Here is a 16,238-nt window from a genome sequence, read left to right on the forward strand (position 1 = left end):
TTTAAGAAAGTTATAGGTTTAGTATAAGAGTTTATTTTGAAAGGATAATGAAAGGGAAGTCGGAGACTATGTAATTTTATATGTACAACATGATACAATCATAAAAAACACAAAATGTAAATATGAGTTAGGCCAATTGATTAGGGCAATGAGTCCAACCTTTGCGCCCAAGTTCGAATCTCAATTATATCAATATAACACATACACACACAAAAGCTGAATTTTTGGGCCTGCTTCCTAGGCTCCTAATCATGTCCAAGCCTATTTTTATTAGGCCTTCATTTTTTGCCTAATCCTGTCGACTCCCTCTTTTATTGGGCCTACACCTTTTCTGCTCCAAGCCCAAGCCCGAGTTTATTTCTCAGTGGAAAAGCGTGCGTGCGCTTCCACTCAAATTCATTTGTCAACGACCTTACAGTTGGTGGTTGGCTATTTTACCGTTACAAATCCCGCCCACCTTAACCGCTAAGCCACCCCCCTCAAAATTCCCAATGCAAAGAGCAAAACCTATTTCCCTCCTCTCTAATCTTGATTCACAGATTAACGTCTCTGCACTCTGCCTCTCGTTTTCAACACTAATCTTTAGTCTTTAATAATAATATATATTAGGCATTCTGTAGCTTTGATTTTTCTTCTTCTTTTCTTTTTAGTTACGGTAGCTCCTCTTCATTGTAATGAGGCGTGCAACTTGTTCCAATAATCCTCCTCCTCAACAAATCCCATCAACGTAAGTCATTGAGGAGAACAAAAATAAGTTTTCCAGGCCAACTAGTTCATGAACTTGTATGTATATGTGAATTCAACATGTAATTTCTTGTTCTGTACGCAGAAGAAGATGTCAGTGTACCCCTCATGGACAAAAATGTGGCTGCAGTGAAAGGATCAATCAGCTTTCAGATGAATTAAGTCCAGGCTCTCAGCTGAAGCCAGATGTTGGGTTAGGTGCCAATTTTGAATCCGAGAGGGAGAATGGACATTTTCTATCTCTTCTTGTGAGTAAAACTTCATAATAGTTCCTCTGCATTTTACATGTTTTCTTGTTTCAAATTTTCATACATGTATGGTTGCATCTTCTCCAGACTTCTTCATCCTCGTTCCGACGACCACATGAAGCTTCAAAACCCACGAGCCATGTTCAAAACAAGGAACACTCTAATTTGCCTTATCAGTCGGACCACTCATCATCACCAGGGCTAATTGTTCGAAGGAGTTTGCATGATCCGCTTTCAGGAGCTACCATAAGGAGCATAACAAGTTGCATTGCTAACACTTCAAACCTCAACTTACCTCATACCATAAGCCAAATTGGAAGAGCTAATTTTCCAGGTTCACAGAATGATGAGCTTAATTCTGGAACTTACACCACATTAATTCTTGGATCTACTCCTCTTCGCCATATTTCTTTTTTCCAAAGTCTTTTTGGGCTGCCTAACAACCTTTTGCGGTCTTTGTGTCCTTCCATTTGGCCTCCCCACGTAAGTGCAGATTCTACATTTCGATTTGGTCAAGCTTCTGCTTTTTCTTCTGATGATAATGGGGTCCAAAATGTTACCCAAATTGATCTATGGAGGCAACTACTGATGGAATCGACTCTATATATGCACACGCCGGCTGATAGCTTGTTGGAAGGTTCGACTTCATTTTTTGTTGTAACAGCTAACCGTGGAGTGAACTTCAGGCTTGTCACAGAGGTTTGTCTATTATTTCATTCTATCTTAGGAAATCTCTTTTCAATGACTACAAATGTGAAGGTGCAGCATGGTAAGCCCTGCTTCCTGTACAGTGTCCACCTGCTGATTCTCAGCCTAACAATAGACATATATGTATAACTGTATTGAACCAAGAACTAAATGATTGTATGATCATTACATCAATCTGTTATAGCATTATAGCATAGCTTGTGTAATCATTTGATTGCATTGTTTTCGTCTTTAATTCTAACGAGCAGAATGCTGGAGTTATTTACCAACGGCCTCTGCACGTTTCAATTGAAATGCGCAATCGTTCTAGAGCTATGTGGCTTGATGTGGATAGCATGTCATATGAGGTATTCTCACATCAAAACTTCCATTTGTCACTGAATTTTTCATCAATAATACTTTTGTATCTCTTTTGCCTTACTTACTCCGCATTCTACAGGAGTTGTTGGCTTTAGAAGATCATATAGGGAATGTCAGCACAGGATTATCTGAGGAAGCAGCTGTTGCATCTCTCACGCGCAGCAATTACTTTTTGTTTGCGGAAGAAAATGCTCAGAAAGACTTTTGCAGCATCTGCCAGGTATTTTGCTTATACTTTATATTAATTTGACTTTCTATCAAGTTTCTGTGACTAAGCGATAAATGCCTATCAAAGTGAATGGCATTACAATGTTGGTCTTCATGACAGGAGGATTTCGTAGAGGAGGATGAGCTAGGAACATTGGATTGTGGGCATGGCTTCCACATTGCTTGCATTAAACAATGGCTGGGATATAAAAATGTATGTCCTATATGCAAATCTCCTGGTTTGTGTACTACACGCCCCTCGTCCTCACTTATTTAAAGTCTGTAAAGTATGTCTTATGAAGCTGAATTTTTCTGAAAAGTACATGGTGAGGATTGGGGACTACTCTATATATGTTCTGTTTCTCCATGTTCACCAGCCTAGTTTAGTTTAGCTTCATTTTCTTTTTCTGTAAATGTACAGATTATGTATCAAAAACAATGAGGATATCTTAATGTATATACTCTAAATTTCTCACTCAGGTGCGGATTTGAACGTCATGTATGATGTATGTTTATTTATGCATGATAATATGGAGAACAAGAATCAAGATGAACAGAAACATAATATTTTATAATGACTATTCTGAGTACCCAGTAGTTCATGGCAATATGTATCTGCTGAACATCTATGAACCACCTTTTTTCAGACAATTACTTTGTGAATAGAATTTGATGAAAACTGTATCAAAAGTTGAAGTTAGAAAGAACCATTGTGCTACTGAAGAAAGGATCCTCTCGTGCTCTAGTAAATCATTGGTTTTAGTAGCAGCTTCTCTGTGACATCGATTCACTGTCACCATCAAAGAATAAGGGTGCAACTCCTAGTGACAGTAAATTAGGCTCACCATCAACGCCGGGGCGGGGTATTTATTTGTCAATCATGTATGACATTAGGAAACTCTAAGTTGGGATTTGTTTATGATCTTTTCAGTGGATGTTTATCGATCAAGTCATAGAGCTCATCTCCAATTCCAAACCCAAGCATCCTGGCCATGTCACTGGTCTTCAATCTAGGCTTTGGAATGTCATGTTGCTTCAACCATGAGTACACAATAAAAACCTTCTGCATAACGAATAGTTCCAGTGCCTCAGGATTGAAGACCACCCCCATCCTCATGTTCATCTGCAAAGATAAGATTTCAAAGGTCATTTCATTAAACAATGACAAGCCCCTCCTCACTCTCAAACTCTGAAACAATGGCATTGTTATAAAATACAATACCTGGTGTGGAACCAACATGGCAGCATAACGAGCCAGTTCTCCGGCTCGCCAATCCAAGAGGACAGGCAACCAGGGATAGGAGGCATCAAGTCTCAAAAACCAGAGTCTTATATCAGGGAATTCTGATAGTTCTCTAAGATCACGTGGATCTTCTCTTGTATAGTTAATGGTAAAGCCAATTGTACGTTCAAGAAACTCTTTTGGCTTGGCTAGTTACAAAAATTGCAGTAATACTTCATCAGGGTTTTGCATAAAAAGTCATCATGAACTTCGACTTGTAAATCTGATGCTCAATTGATAGCTTTACCTGATGAAGGATTGGTAATCCCAGTTGCAGAATGAAATGGGGATAAGTCAAGACCCCGAATCACATCATTATCAAGAACTATTTCAAATCGACCTTCACTTGGTGGCATTGGAGGTTCAACTTTACTAGTGTCTGTCAACCACAATAATTCGTCAGTTAGATTTGACCAAGTTTTCATATCCAATATATTGGTTGTATAAAAAAGTTTTGGCCTTTTATCCTATTAAAGGAACAAGCTTTCTGAAGTTGTCCAAAAGATAAAGGGATATAAACAAAGTGAGCAGAGAACCCAATTAATGAATTAAGAAAGGTTTTACCTTCTTCCTCGTCATACAAAGAGATGTCAAAATTCCCAGATGGGTTGAAGGCAACTGAGACTGCCACTTGTCCTTGCCGCCTATTTAAGTTTGAAATGGCCAAAGAGGCCATGGAATCTGAGATGGGTGGTCTAAGGGGAGTCCATGGAGCAGGAGAGGATATGGCCTGTCTGGAAGAACAAATGGGAAGCAGGGTTTGGAAGATTGCAGCCATTGCTGTGTAAGCCTGCCAGCCAGCCTCTCAGACAGTTAATACAGTTGTTTTTCTTTCTTGCATTTTCTTGTGGCCTTTGTGTTTTGAATGCTCATATTATCCCTTTATGGCTTTTTATAATATGTGCCTCATCCTCAGCATCAAATTTCAAATTTGGGCTGGGATAATCTGCTGCTGATTGTGTTTTGGAGCCCATGAATGAGGAAGGCCAATCTGCAATTAGAGGCCCCATTGGGCAGTGCCTGTTGCCTGTCTATTTCAATCAATGTTTGCCTTTGGCCACATAACCTATGCTCGTGTTCCAACCAGAGCCTGCCAGCACAACATATTATCAGTAAGAATCATCAACCACCACATGCCAATCCATCCATAAACCAGAATCATATGAACGCAAGCAAGAACTCATAATTTGATATTGTTTTTCAGTTTCATGTTGTCAACAGAAGATATAATTAAGAACAGAAAATTGGTTCAATTTGGTGTTATGAAATATGAACAAAAGTTTTAAAGGATTTAATTATGACGACCCCAAAAGCCTCATCTGTCTGTCTCTGTGTCGTTGAGTCTATTTAGTTTGCTTATGTGCTGCCACATGGGTTGGGTTTCGTTTGAAGTAATTCCACAATTAATTGATGATTTCTAGGAAAGAAAGAAGGAAAGACGTGTGGCGATAATGCACCTCACACTCAGTTTGCATATCATTTACACAAAAACCCACAAATTTGAACGAATTATCTTTTTATTGTTGACACCAAATTTATTTCTATATGAGAAGACGTTTCGCCCAACTTTTACTTCTAAATTACTCCTACCTAATGATCATATTTTTTGAACATATATTTTTTTTTCAAAAAATAAAGAAAAATATATCCATAGCTCTTGGAAATTACTAATTGAAGTTCAAAGTGACATCCATAAATATTTTTTTTTTGGTCTGGGCATCCATAAAGTTTAGAGGCTTGTTATCTCATAAACAACACATGTGAGATAATTGATGCAACATGCCATCCCATGTACATTTGGTCGATGACAAAAAAGAAAGGCATGGTCCCAATTCAGCATTGGTCTAAGCCTTTCATTTCGTGACCACAATTCATTCATCTTTTATGTAACATAATTGTGAAATGGTCCATAATTCATCATTTTGTTTCTTTCTTTTGGACGAATTCTTTGTTCGTAGTTCTACCACAAATCAAATTAAAGCATCCTTTTACAATCACGTGTTTTGTTTTTCTTTTATTTGAAATTTTTTTGATCTCATCTTGATGATTATGGATCGTTTGGAAGGATTCCAATATGTTTGATGAATAAAATAAAATTGAAGTTATTTATTTATACCAAAATGAAGAAAATAAAAATTCATATGCTTAACACAGTCAAGTTTAATGGCAACTATACCCCTCTGGCAACTAACCTAATGCAACAAAATGAGATGCTTTCTTCTTGTTTCTACGAATTAGAAGAGTAAATTCCAGTAAAAAAACCAAGAGACTTGTCATGTCATGCTCCTTTATAATATTTTCAGTAATTTTTTAATTACGTACACCACAATATGAATGAACAGTAATAATATCTCATTCATTTCCCCATGCGGCTTTACTCTTTTGCTTCTTTTCTAAGCAAAATATCAAAACAATTGACCAAAAAAGAAGAAGCAAAATATTTCGAGCAAGCCATTGCCCACCTACCTACTTTAGCAGTACTATTAACTTGATATTTTTAGCTACAATCAATCATATATTTTTCCATAATTTCTACAACTATACCAAGGAATGTTTAAAATCCAATTAATGCATCAGATGTCTTTATTCCCACCAAGAAAAGCAAACCAAAATTTGAAAAAAAAACCAACAACCTTCTTCTACACAAAAGAAAAGCATCGAAAGGTTGCTTGGCGAAAATAAATTAAAATCGCAAAAGAGAAACGGAAAATATAAAAAGGGTATTTTCGTCACGAAAAAAATATCGACAGAGAATATAGGGCCAGTGAGTGCCAGTCGCTCTCCAAACCGTAATAATCGAAAACCAAAGATCTCAGCTGATATATATTATATAGTAAATTACAATCTCTCTCTTACTCACTCTGTCTCTGTCTCTCTCTGTCTCTCACACACACTCTGAATTAACCAAACGGACGCATTTAACAATTATACGCGGCTTTTCTCTGGTTCTGGTTTGGGATAGGTTTCTAGCCTTGTGGATATTTTTCTTAGTCTGCAACCCAGAAACAAAAACCGCAACCCAAAATGTTATGTTTTAGATCAAACCCACCAAAAAAATTCCTTCTTTTTCTTTCCCTTGCCCTCTTCATTGCTTTAACTTCAGGAAGCTCTCACATTTCGCACACTTTTCGAACAACAGGTACTGTATACTTTTTTTTTGCTTTTATTTGCCTAGAAAATGGTCATTTTGTGTTATTCAAGAAAATGGGTTATTGTTGATGTTTTGTTTTGTTTTGTTTTGTTTTTTTTCTTCTGGTTGGTGCAGGTGTAAGGGTAGGTGGTGAGAGTGAGTATGAGTATGGTGGAGCGGTGAAATGGGACACAAGGAGGTCTCTTGCTGAAGGAACTGTCCAAAACTCGTCTTTGATATTGGCTGAGAAGAGAACATACAGGAAGGACCCTCTTGATGGGTTCAAGAAATACACTGGTGGTTGGAATATCAGCAATGACCATTACTGGGCTGTGAGTTCTCTCAACCCTTGATTAATTTTCATATCCTGGCTGTTTTCTTTGTGCTTTTTATGATTTGGGTTTCTCTGAGTTTATGAATATAATCATGTTGTTTGGGCTGTCTTGCTACTTGGATGGACTGTTAAATGGTGCTTAAGAGTTAAGACCACAATTGGAATATAAAAATCATTTGAAATACCACAAAGTAAAAGCAGCACCCAGAAAGAAAAAATTGGACTTGCTAAACACATGCCATTCTATATCAGATGGGATATAGATTTCCGGAGCTGAATAGTCCACTGCTGCACCCAAACTCATCTTTTTCCCGTTAAGCACCAAACCCCCCTTTGCACCCATATATGAATTCTAGCATATTTTCCTCCAAATAAATTGACCTTTCAGTACGATAAAAAAGCGAAGAAATTATATATGCTACAAACCAATCGTGCAGAAGGAAGGCTCTGTTTTTTGTTTTGTAATTTTTATATTAAATTGTTTGCCATGGCAGGCACTTTGAGTGCAGTGCCGTCATGGATGGGCAGCCTCCTCTGTTTTTTCTGGACAACTTGAAACCACTAGTAAAACTTTTAGGGGGCAAGATGGTTCATTTTGAAAATTTGCTGCTTTCCTTACTGACATTGTGGTTGTTTAAAACTAATTTTTGTCTCTAATTGTCTTTCCCTGGATTTTGAAGCATTTCAAGAAAGAACAGTTCTTTCTACTTATAAATGCAGGCCTTGAACTCTGCCAAGAATGTTATTCATAAATTAATAATTTATTTTGTATTTTGCTGATGTCATGTGTTTTCTTTGTTTCTCAAATCCTGTTTTTATCTTTTTGAAATTGTTTTTAGACCCTTTTTGTTGTTGAGATTGTCTGGAGATTGGAATGTTTGTTTAATGTCTCTCAACAAATATACATTTACATTGATTATTGATGTATGATGTAGTCTGTTGGATTCACTGCGGCTCCCTTCTTTGTCATTGCTGGTGTCTGGTTCGTGCTTTTTGGGCTAAGCTTATCCTTTATCTGTCTCTGTTACTGCTGTTGTCCAAGAGAGCCTTATGGTTATTCTAGAACAGCCTATGCCCTCTCTCTCATCTTCCTTATTTTATTCACCCTTGCGGCAATGTAAGTGCCCCTCTCTCTCTCTCTCTCTCTCTCTCTCTCTCTCTCTCTCTCTCTCTCTCTCTCTCTCTCTCATACACACATTTGATTCGAATGGACAATTACCGCCTTCAATTTTTGTGAGCTGATGATATCCTTTAATGTGTGTCTGGTCCATTCTAGCGTTGGATGCATTGTTCTGTACACTGGCCAGGGAAAGTTCCACAGCAGTACAACAAACACGCTGAAATATGTTGTGAGTCAGGCAGATACAACTGTTGAAAACCTCAGGAATTTGTCAGGTTATCTTGGTGCAGCTAAAAGGATTGGAGTTGATGCTGTATTTCTGCCAGCAGATGTTCAAAGTAACATTGACAATGTTTTAACAAAGATCAACTCTGCTTCCAATACACTTTCTGATAAAACTGAAAAGAATTCAAAGCGTATACAAGATGGATTGGATAGCATGTAAGTAGATTTTCTAGAAGATCTGGGGAAGTTCTGCTTACAATACGGTGTATAACATTTATCTCTTTCTATGTTTTGCAGGAGACTGGCTCTCATTATTGTTGCTGCTGTTATGCTCTTTTTGGCCTTTCTTGGATTTTGTAAGTCTTCTATTTTCTTTTGATTAGAGGCAGGGATTTTCAGGATTTGACTATTAACATTATATCTTTTTCTTTGACTACTTGTTGCAGTATTTTCCATTCTCGGGATGCAAGTCCTTGTGTACTTGTAAGTGAAATATAGCTTGAACTGTCTCCTTTTTACTTTTTAAGAGAGATCTCAAATATTTGAAGCAGTTGTGTCTTAGTGCTCAAATATATATATTCACAAACACTTGCATATTTGGTGCAGCTTGGTCATTGTTGGGTGGGTTCTTGTTGCAGGCACGTTCATTTTATGCGGTGTATTTCTCCTTCTCCATAAGTAAGTACTGTTTGGTTGTGTTCACTTCATATTACTTTCTTAGTCGCACACTTATATTGAATCATCATATTAGCCTTCAGTGTGACATTTAGACGCATCTTAGTTATCTCATAAGAACAAATTTATGATACGAGTGTCACTCTATCTAAACTTATGACTGTTCTGCTGCATTTGCTTTGTCCATCTGTTTTCAAATCGTCTAACTTCTTGTCCTATTTGCATAGTGTGGTTGCAGATGCATGTGTTTCCATGGATGAGTGGGTCACGAACCCCACAGCCCATACTGCATTAGATGATGTACTCCCATGTGTGGACAATGCTACTGCTCAAGAGACTTCTTCACGCACCAAGGAAACAACCTACCGACTCGCTACTGTGGTTAACCGTGTCATCACCAATGTCTCGAATAAGAATTATCCGCCCATCGCGGGACCTTTATATTTTAATCAGTCTGGCCCACTGTTACCCGTTCTTTGCAATCCATTCAATTCTGATCTCACTGATCGACAGTGCAGTCCTGGTGAAGCGAAGCTGCAAAATGCCACAGAGGTAATATTAATGGCTTATCTAAAATTGACATACATGTTGCCTGCATCTTTCTCTAAGTTTGGAAACAAGGACTAAGACTCAGGCTTTTGTTTCAAGCAGGTATGGAAGAAGTATGTTTGTGAGGTTTCCGCGGCCGGCATTTGTACTACACCTGGCCGGTTGACTCCAACCTTTTACAGCCAAATGGAAGCTGCAGTAAATGTGAGTTATGGTCTGTATCGTTATGGTCCATTCTTGGTTGATCTGCAAGACTGCACGTTTGTTAGGGATGCGTTTACAGACGTGAGTAACCGGAATTGCCCTGGTCTGCGAAAGTACAGTGGCTGGATCTACATTGGGTTGGTAATGGTATCTACAGCGGTGATGTTGTCATTGATCTTCTGGGTAATCTATGCAAGGGAGCGAAGGCATCGAGTATACACTAAACAGTTTACAGCTAGAACTGCAGGGGATTTCCAAGACAAGGGTGCTTAAAACTTTTTTTTGGTCTGAAAGGGTGCTTAAACTTAAACATATGTTTTCGTCCAACCATGTACATTGGAGTGATTTTAGCCTAAGGTCTTTTGTACATTGTGGTAGTTAATCTTGAGGTTTGTTTATTATGCAGTACTCAGTTGTGTTTGCTCAGAACTCAGTTAGACAAAGTAGTAATATTTCGGAGATATCATTATCGTTATCGTCCATTTTTGTGCTTTTAATAGTTGATCTTTAAGCCTGATACCGTGCCTCTTTCCTTACACATCATCTTTTCTATACAATACTGATCAAAATGCAAACAAGAGTAGCAGTTGTGTCCTCAACTGCAAATTGCAAAAGGACCAATTGGTAATTAACTATAACACCGACAAAAGACCTTGTGGTCAATTCGCAAATATGAAAAATAGATAATGTCGTTTCTTCGTCTGCTGAAAGCATTGACCTTTTTCTTTTTTCTGTTTTTGGTTTTTGGTTTTTGGCTCCGACTCAGAGTGAAAGGGTTGAATTGAATCATACTCTGTACGTTATGACGAAGAGTCATTTTTGAGTTTGAGGAGCACATTTGAAGTTGGTTAAGTCCATACACTTACAACAACTAACACGTACCTCTCTGTCTCTATATCTTCTTACCTCTACCTCCGTTATTTCAAAACAAGACGAAGAAGAAGAAGCAGAGAAAAGAATAAAATCTTCCATGGCGACGGCTCCCTCGTCTATCCACCTTCTCCACCAAGATTTTCTATGCCCAAAATATCCTCGCCTTTATCACAATTATCAATTCGGAACTCCTCGTCTCCGACGACGCCCCACTGGCACCGCCCGCCCGCCTTCCCGCTTTCCCTCTTTCGCCATTCGTGCAAGTTCAGTTGTTACCTTACCGCCTGTACTGCTCTGCCTTATCTTTTCCCTGCACTCTAATTTCCGCTATTTGTTTTAATAAAAATTTTCATTTTAATATGAAAGTTCAAAATTTTAATGTTTAGGAATGGAAGTCGAGCACTGAGGAAAGTGAAAGCTCGGGTGTTGAGCTGTTAGCATGCCCAGTATGCTATGAACCGCTCATACGGAAAGGCCCTCCTGGTCTTAACCTGTGAGAAGTTTAATGATTCATCCCATTGAATAATATATAGCTTAAAGGCAAAGTCTTTCTTTTTTTTTTACTTAAAACTGCAGTTGTAGAAGTTTAATATTGTCTTGTGATTTGTAGGCAAGCAATATACAGGTCGGCTTTCAAGTGTAAGAAATGCGACAAGTCGTATTCAAGCAAAGACATTTACTTGGATCTTACTGTTATTGCCGGGTTGAAGGAGTACGTTGAAGTCAAACCAGCTGGGACCGAGTTATTCAGAAACCCTCTTGTTTCCTTCTTGTATGAAAGAGGCTGGCGCCAGAATTTTAACCGCAGTGGCTTCCCAGGTCTTGATGAAGAGGTATGTGTATAATGCATGTACTTTCTGGCTTGCTTGCTCAACTTGGTCTGCACAACATGCATGCCAATTTGGGTTTTGTTTACTTACCCACTACGGCTTTTTATGCATACAACAATAAGTGTATTAGTTACATGGTGTTTTTATATGCTACGCAGTTTAAAATGGCTCAGGACTACTTTAAATCCGCTGAAGGTGGTGTTCTGCTGGATGTAAGCTGTGGGAGTGGTTTGTTTTCCAGAAAGTTTGCCAAATCCGGGACCTATTCTGGAGTTGTCGCGCTTGATTTTTCTGAGAATATGCTTCGCCAGTGTTACGATTTTCTTAAAAAAGACCCTACTCTTTTAGCTACGTAAGTTTGCCTGCTCTTCTGAATAATCAATGTTTATGGTCTTTAATGTCAAATGACATGTCTATCCTAAATTCCTAATGTACACATCATTGGAATAAATGCAGTAATCTTGCTCTTGTGAGGGCAGATGTTTCTAGGCTTCCATTCCCTTCAGGTTCAGTCGGTGCTGTCCATGCTGGCGCAGCATTGCATTGCTGGCCCTCTCCTTCCAATGCTGTAAGTTTCAATTCCTCTGTTTTTCTCCTTCAAGTTGCTTGGCGCCCAGGATCTTATGTTTAGTCAGAGTTACCCGACTTGGATGATTTAAGAATCAACATGATTTTGGATGAATATTAACAGAGTCTTCAATTTCTAAATCCTACCTCACTTGTTTTTCATTAACTTTGCCTTTCCTGGGTGCATCCCTATTCCCCAAAATAATTTTGTTATGTGCGCCAAACAAATCTGTTGGCTAGCTTTGCCTTTTATGGTATCGGAGATGCTAGTAGTGACTAGTGAGTAAACTCAGAGATGAATTGCATATTGTATTACACGTCACCTGCTATGTTGATAACTCACGAAAAAGTCATGGTGAAAGTGCCTTGTTATATCAACTGGGTGTATCGGAAAGCATATGGAGAATTAAGTTTTGAACAATTTGAAATTGCCTTGACTGGTAATTAGGAATATGAGATTAAATGCGGAATGGTGAGCAAAACTTATAGCTTCTTTAGGCAAGCTGAATAAACACCATTGCCATTTCACCCATGGCTCCTTACAAGAGACCACAAGAAGTATGCATCTTCCGTGCCAGTGTTTTGTGAGAAATAAAGGTGATATCCTTTGAGAACTGCAGGAAGTTATCCTTTGAGAACTGCAGGAAGTTAGAAAATTGGAAATTACTCTACTTATGACCTTGAGAATTTTCTTCTTTTCTTTCATGCAATCACTCACGTCTGAATCTTCAACTTGGGTTTGGACACCTCAAGAGCATATTCCAATTTTGAATTTTATTACAAAACCCTTGGTGGCCAATGGTAGGTAGGTAATTTCTTGGAGTGTTTCTGTTTGGGACTGGGGACTTACCTTTCAGGAGATTAGTCGAGTGTCCTTACATCATCAAGAACCTTGTCAACAAGGAAGAGAGAGGGCTGCTAGTGATTAAAGAACCTGGCAATCATAGCTCTACTATAAGTGGGGTCAATTGGAATCAGAAATCAGCAACCTTTTAGGTAAAAGAGTTCTGAGTACAACCTTTCTATTGATGCATAAGCTATAGTAACATGAACGCTCATGGATAGCCCATGAGGTAGTTACAGAGTTGGTTCCTGTGGAATATACTGCAATTTATAATAGAACGTAACTCCACAAATGCTGGTGTGCTGGTCTGTGGCTCCTACTTTAGATATATCTTTCTTAGTGAAATTTTTCGAAGGAATTAGCTCTCAGGTGGTTTGCTGTTAGCAAGTAGATATATTAATCCCCTCTCTGGTGGACATTACTCAAAAAAAAAAGAAAAAAAAAGAAGCCATCCCGTGAGTATACATGACCCCAAAAAAACGATTCCTTCCAGAAAAAAAGTTATTCTTACCTTCCTGTACCCCCTCCCATCCCTGGAATAATTGAAAAGAGTTATCTCCAGTCACCAACATTGGCATTTGAGTCTTTTCTTAAGGTGATGGAAGGCAGAAGAGGGAAAGTAGCTCTATTTACAATTACAAAAAAAGAATTCAGCCACAGCCTTTTCCACAGTTACAGAAGAGAAGCCTTTGCGCTTTGAATTCTATTTGCATCTGAACTTCATGAACCGTCGAATCTTGTTATATTTTCAGTTTTACTGTAGATATGTGTATGGATGCAACAAAGTTGCTTTTAACTAACGCATTTCCAACCCATTTCTCATATAATTCTCAGATTGCTGAAATAAGTCGTATATTACGAACTGGTGGCATCTTTGTCGGAACCACTTTCCTGCGGTATACTTCATCTACTCCCTGGATATTGAGGCCACTCAGAGAGGTAACACTTCTTACTTATTCAAAAAATTAACAAATGTGATCAATGATAGATGTGATTCCTCCTTGGTGGGTTAATAATTTCGACCACGGTTTGTTTTCTTAAATGAAAATAAACAACTTTGTATTCATCTCTGAGTGGATAAATGTGCGTACGCTGACTTTGTAAATGTTGATTTACTCTGAGGAGCTCTAATATGAAGCATTTATCCAAACTAGGAGTTGGTTTGTCTAAGAACTTTTTATTTCAACTTATGAATTTCCCATTAAGTAGATGTCAACCAACTTATCTCTGATTTATAGTACTCATGTATTGAAACACTAAAACTTATTTATGTTATGAAGTTATAGTTGTTCTATAGGGTTCAGACCTGTCAATTTTCCTGCTCATGCTAATGTTATTATGATACTTGTTTATCTATATATGCTAGTGATAGAATGTGTGTTCAAAAGAACGATTGTGTAACATCCACATTCATTTTCGTATTCTGCATAAATTGCACATGAATTCTGTAAAGTGATTCAAACAGTTGAATTTTCGTTAGTCGGGACTCATTAGCTGTAGCTAGCTAGGATCTGTTTAAGGGTGGCTCCCCATCGAAACTGTTTTTACAGTCATTGGGACATGGGTTTTATTAAAAATATGTGACTGACTTGGTTATAAACTTTAATAAGTATTGATTTTAAGTTGTAAATTTATGTGGCAGAGGGCTCTGCAGAACTATAGCTATTTAACGGAAGAAGAGATTGAGGACTTGTGTACATCATCTGGTCTCATCAACTACTCAAGCAAAGTTCAGCAATCTTTCATCATGTTTTCTGCTCAGAAACCTTGAGACTAGGTTTGAGCCATTTGAATATAATTTCTCCGTACATGGATTTATCACATTTCTTGTTGATTTGTTGTATAGTGTATTTATATAATTGTATAGACATTTAAAAAGAAGAATACAGAACCTGAAAAGGTGGATAATCTGGGGAAGATGTAAAGTATTGATTATTAATAAGAAGTAGTATTTTATTAACTGTATAAAGAATGATAGTAGTGCTTAACATTATCAGGGACTCAATTAGTGGTTACTGATTAGTATTGACAGATTAACAGCCATTTCAATCTTCATTAGGCGAAGTTGATTATGGCATAAAAGATAACATAAGAAGAACAAATAAAATATGCGTGAACAAGAAGAGGAAGAAGAGGAAGTCGAGGACTGCTGTTTTTAGATAATCAGAAGGTTTGTGTTCATGACAAGGTTTCAGTTAAGAATTTGAATCTTGCGAGCACGATGGGAAACTAGAACTACCACATGAAGGTTTAGGCGTAGGCTTGGAGTCACATGATCTTGACTCTTGAGCATAGTTAGTCTTTAATCTTTGGAAAAAAGGTTCTACATGTGACCTGACCTAAACTTTAAAAATGAGGGCATGCATTATGCATATTATATAATAGGGCATGGTGAAGTGGCTAGGTTAATAAAGAAAGAAAACCCTTTTTGACAAAGCAAAATGGAACCAACTGAGACCACACAGAGGCCTGTGGCCACAGCAGGAAGATCCCCTCGTGCGGCTCATCCGCTGACCCAGCCCTCCCCCTATTTCTTCTTCTAACCACATCATCATCTCTGTAGAATCTGTTCACTTCTGGATCTTTGACCGTTGACCAACACTCCACACAACTTGAAGCCTTGACTTGAATGATAAAAGGAGGAGGAAATGGTCAGTCCCAAGACACACTTAAGCTTCTCGTTTTGGGCATTGCCAGTTTGTTTGAAAGCCAGGCCTTTGGATCCCATTGCACGTGAGCTTCTTGCTTACTATAACACCTTTCTGCTTTTCATGGCACGTGGGGTTGGCCATCCTCTTTCTCTTCTCTGATTCTATTTGTTCTGTGAGCTTAATTTCTTTCTTCCTTTCAGTTTGGCTCTAGGGATATTTGCTAGTTATGTCGTTTCATCAAGGATACACGTGCACAGTATATTTCATTTCATGGTAGACATATGTGAAACTTTTATCATGATTCTGTTTTATTTTAGCAGTTTCTATAAATAAATAAATAAAACTACTTTTAGATTTTTCTTTGAGATTAATCTTCAAAAAGTTTTGCTCATCAACCAACCGTTAACATACCTTCAATGCTCGCTTAAGAAGAGGGGAAAAGAAAACAGAAAAAGACACTCAAACCACCTCAAAATGTTTTTCTTTTATCTTTTTATAAAAATGGAAAAGATAAAATATTTGATAATATCTTCACAAAATGATTATAAGTTTGCTTAGGTCTAGCTCCAAGAGCTGAACTCTCTAAAGAAGATTAATTTAAATGTATATAAGGGCTTTGCTAGCTTTAATCTTCTAGGCATGCATTGACAACCGTTGATTAATATGATAAAAATGTATGATAGCATT

At 37.9% G+C, this 16,238-nt stretch overlaps 4 protein-coding genes across 4 annotated transcripts; 3 read left to right on the forward strand and 1 right to left on the reverse strand.

Moving 5' to 3' along the window:
• Positions 306-2,746, forward strand: LOC18769703. The gene is made up of 6 exons (XM_007202870.2): positions 306-727; positions 830-992; positions 1,080-1,691; positions 1,949-2,047; positions 2,140-2,280; positions 2,389-2,746. The coding sequence occupies exons 1-6, from the start codon at positions 675-677 to the stop codon at positions 2,542-2,544; spliced, it is 1,224 nt and encodes a 407-aa protein (XP_007202932.2). The 5' UTR covers positions 306-674; the 3' UTR covers positions 2,545-2,746.
• LOC18769965 (protein CHLORORESPIRATORY REDUCTION 6, chloroplastic) lies at positions 2,820-4,511 on the reverse strand. The gene is made up of 4 exons (XM_007202873.2): positions 4,114-4,511; positions 3,797-3,928; positions 3,490-3,698; positions 2,820-3,390 (listed from the first exon to the last, which is right to left on the reverse strand). Exons 1-4 carry the CDS (start codon positions 4,325-4,327, stop codon positions 3,184-3,186), a joined length of 762 nt encoding a protein of 253 aa, XP_007202935.1. The 5' UTR covers positions 4,328-4,511; the 3' UTR covers positions 2,820-3,183.
• LOC18769968 lies at positions 6,387-10,281 on the forward strand. The gene is made up of 9 exons (XM_007203560.2): positions 6,387-6,688; positions 6,815-7,011; positions 7,949-8,130; positions 8,290-8,574; positions 8,656-8,714; positions 8,805-8,841; positions 8,965-9,036; positions 9,261-9,585; positions 9,685-10,281. Exons 1-9 carry the CDS (start codon positions 6,574-6,576, stop codon positions 10,057-10,059), a joined length of 1,647 nt encoding a protein of 548 aa, XP_007203622.1. The 5' UTR covers positions 6,387-6,573; the 3' UTR covers positions 10,060-10,281.
• LOC18770654 (uncharacterized methyltransferase At2g41040, chloroplastic) lies at positions 10,517-14,865 on the forward strand. The gene is made up of 7 exons (XM_007202238.2): positions 10,517-10,945; positions 11,046-11,152; positions 11,270-11,492; positions 11,648-11,841; positions 11,946-12,057; positions 13,735-13,839; positions 14,543-14,865. Exons 1-7 carry the CDS (start codon positions 10,757-10,759, stop codon positions 14,669-14,671), a joined length of 1,059 nt encoding a protein of 352 aa, XP_007202300.1. The 5' UTR covers positions 10,517-10,756; the 3' UTR covers positions 14,672-14,865.

Source organism: Prunus persica, chromosome G7 (genome assembly GCF_000346465.2).
Source record: "Prunus persica cultivar Lovell chromosome G7, Prunus_persica_NCBIv2, whole genome shotgun sequence".
Taxonomy (NCBI): Eukaryota; Viridiplantae; Streptophyta; class Magnoliopsida; order Rosales; family Rosaceae; genus Prunus; species Prunus persica.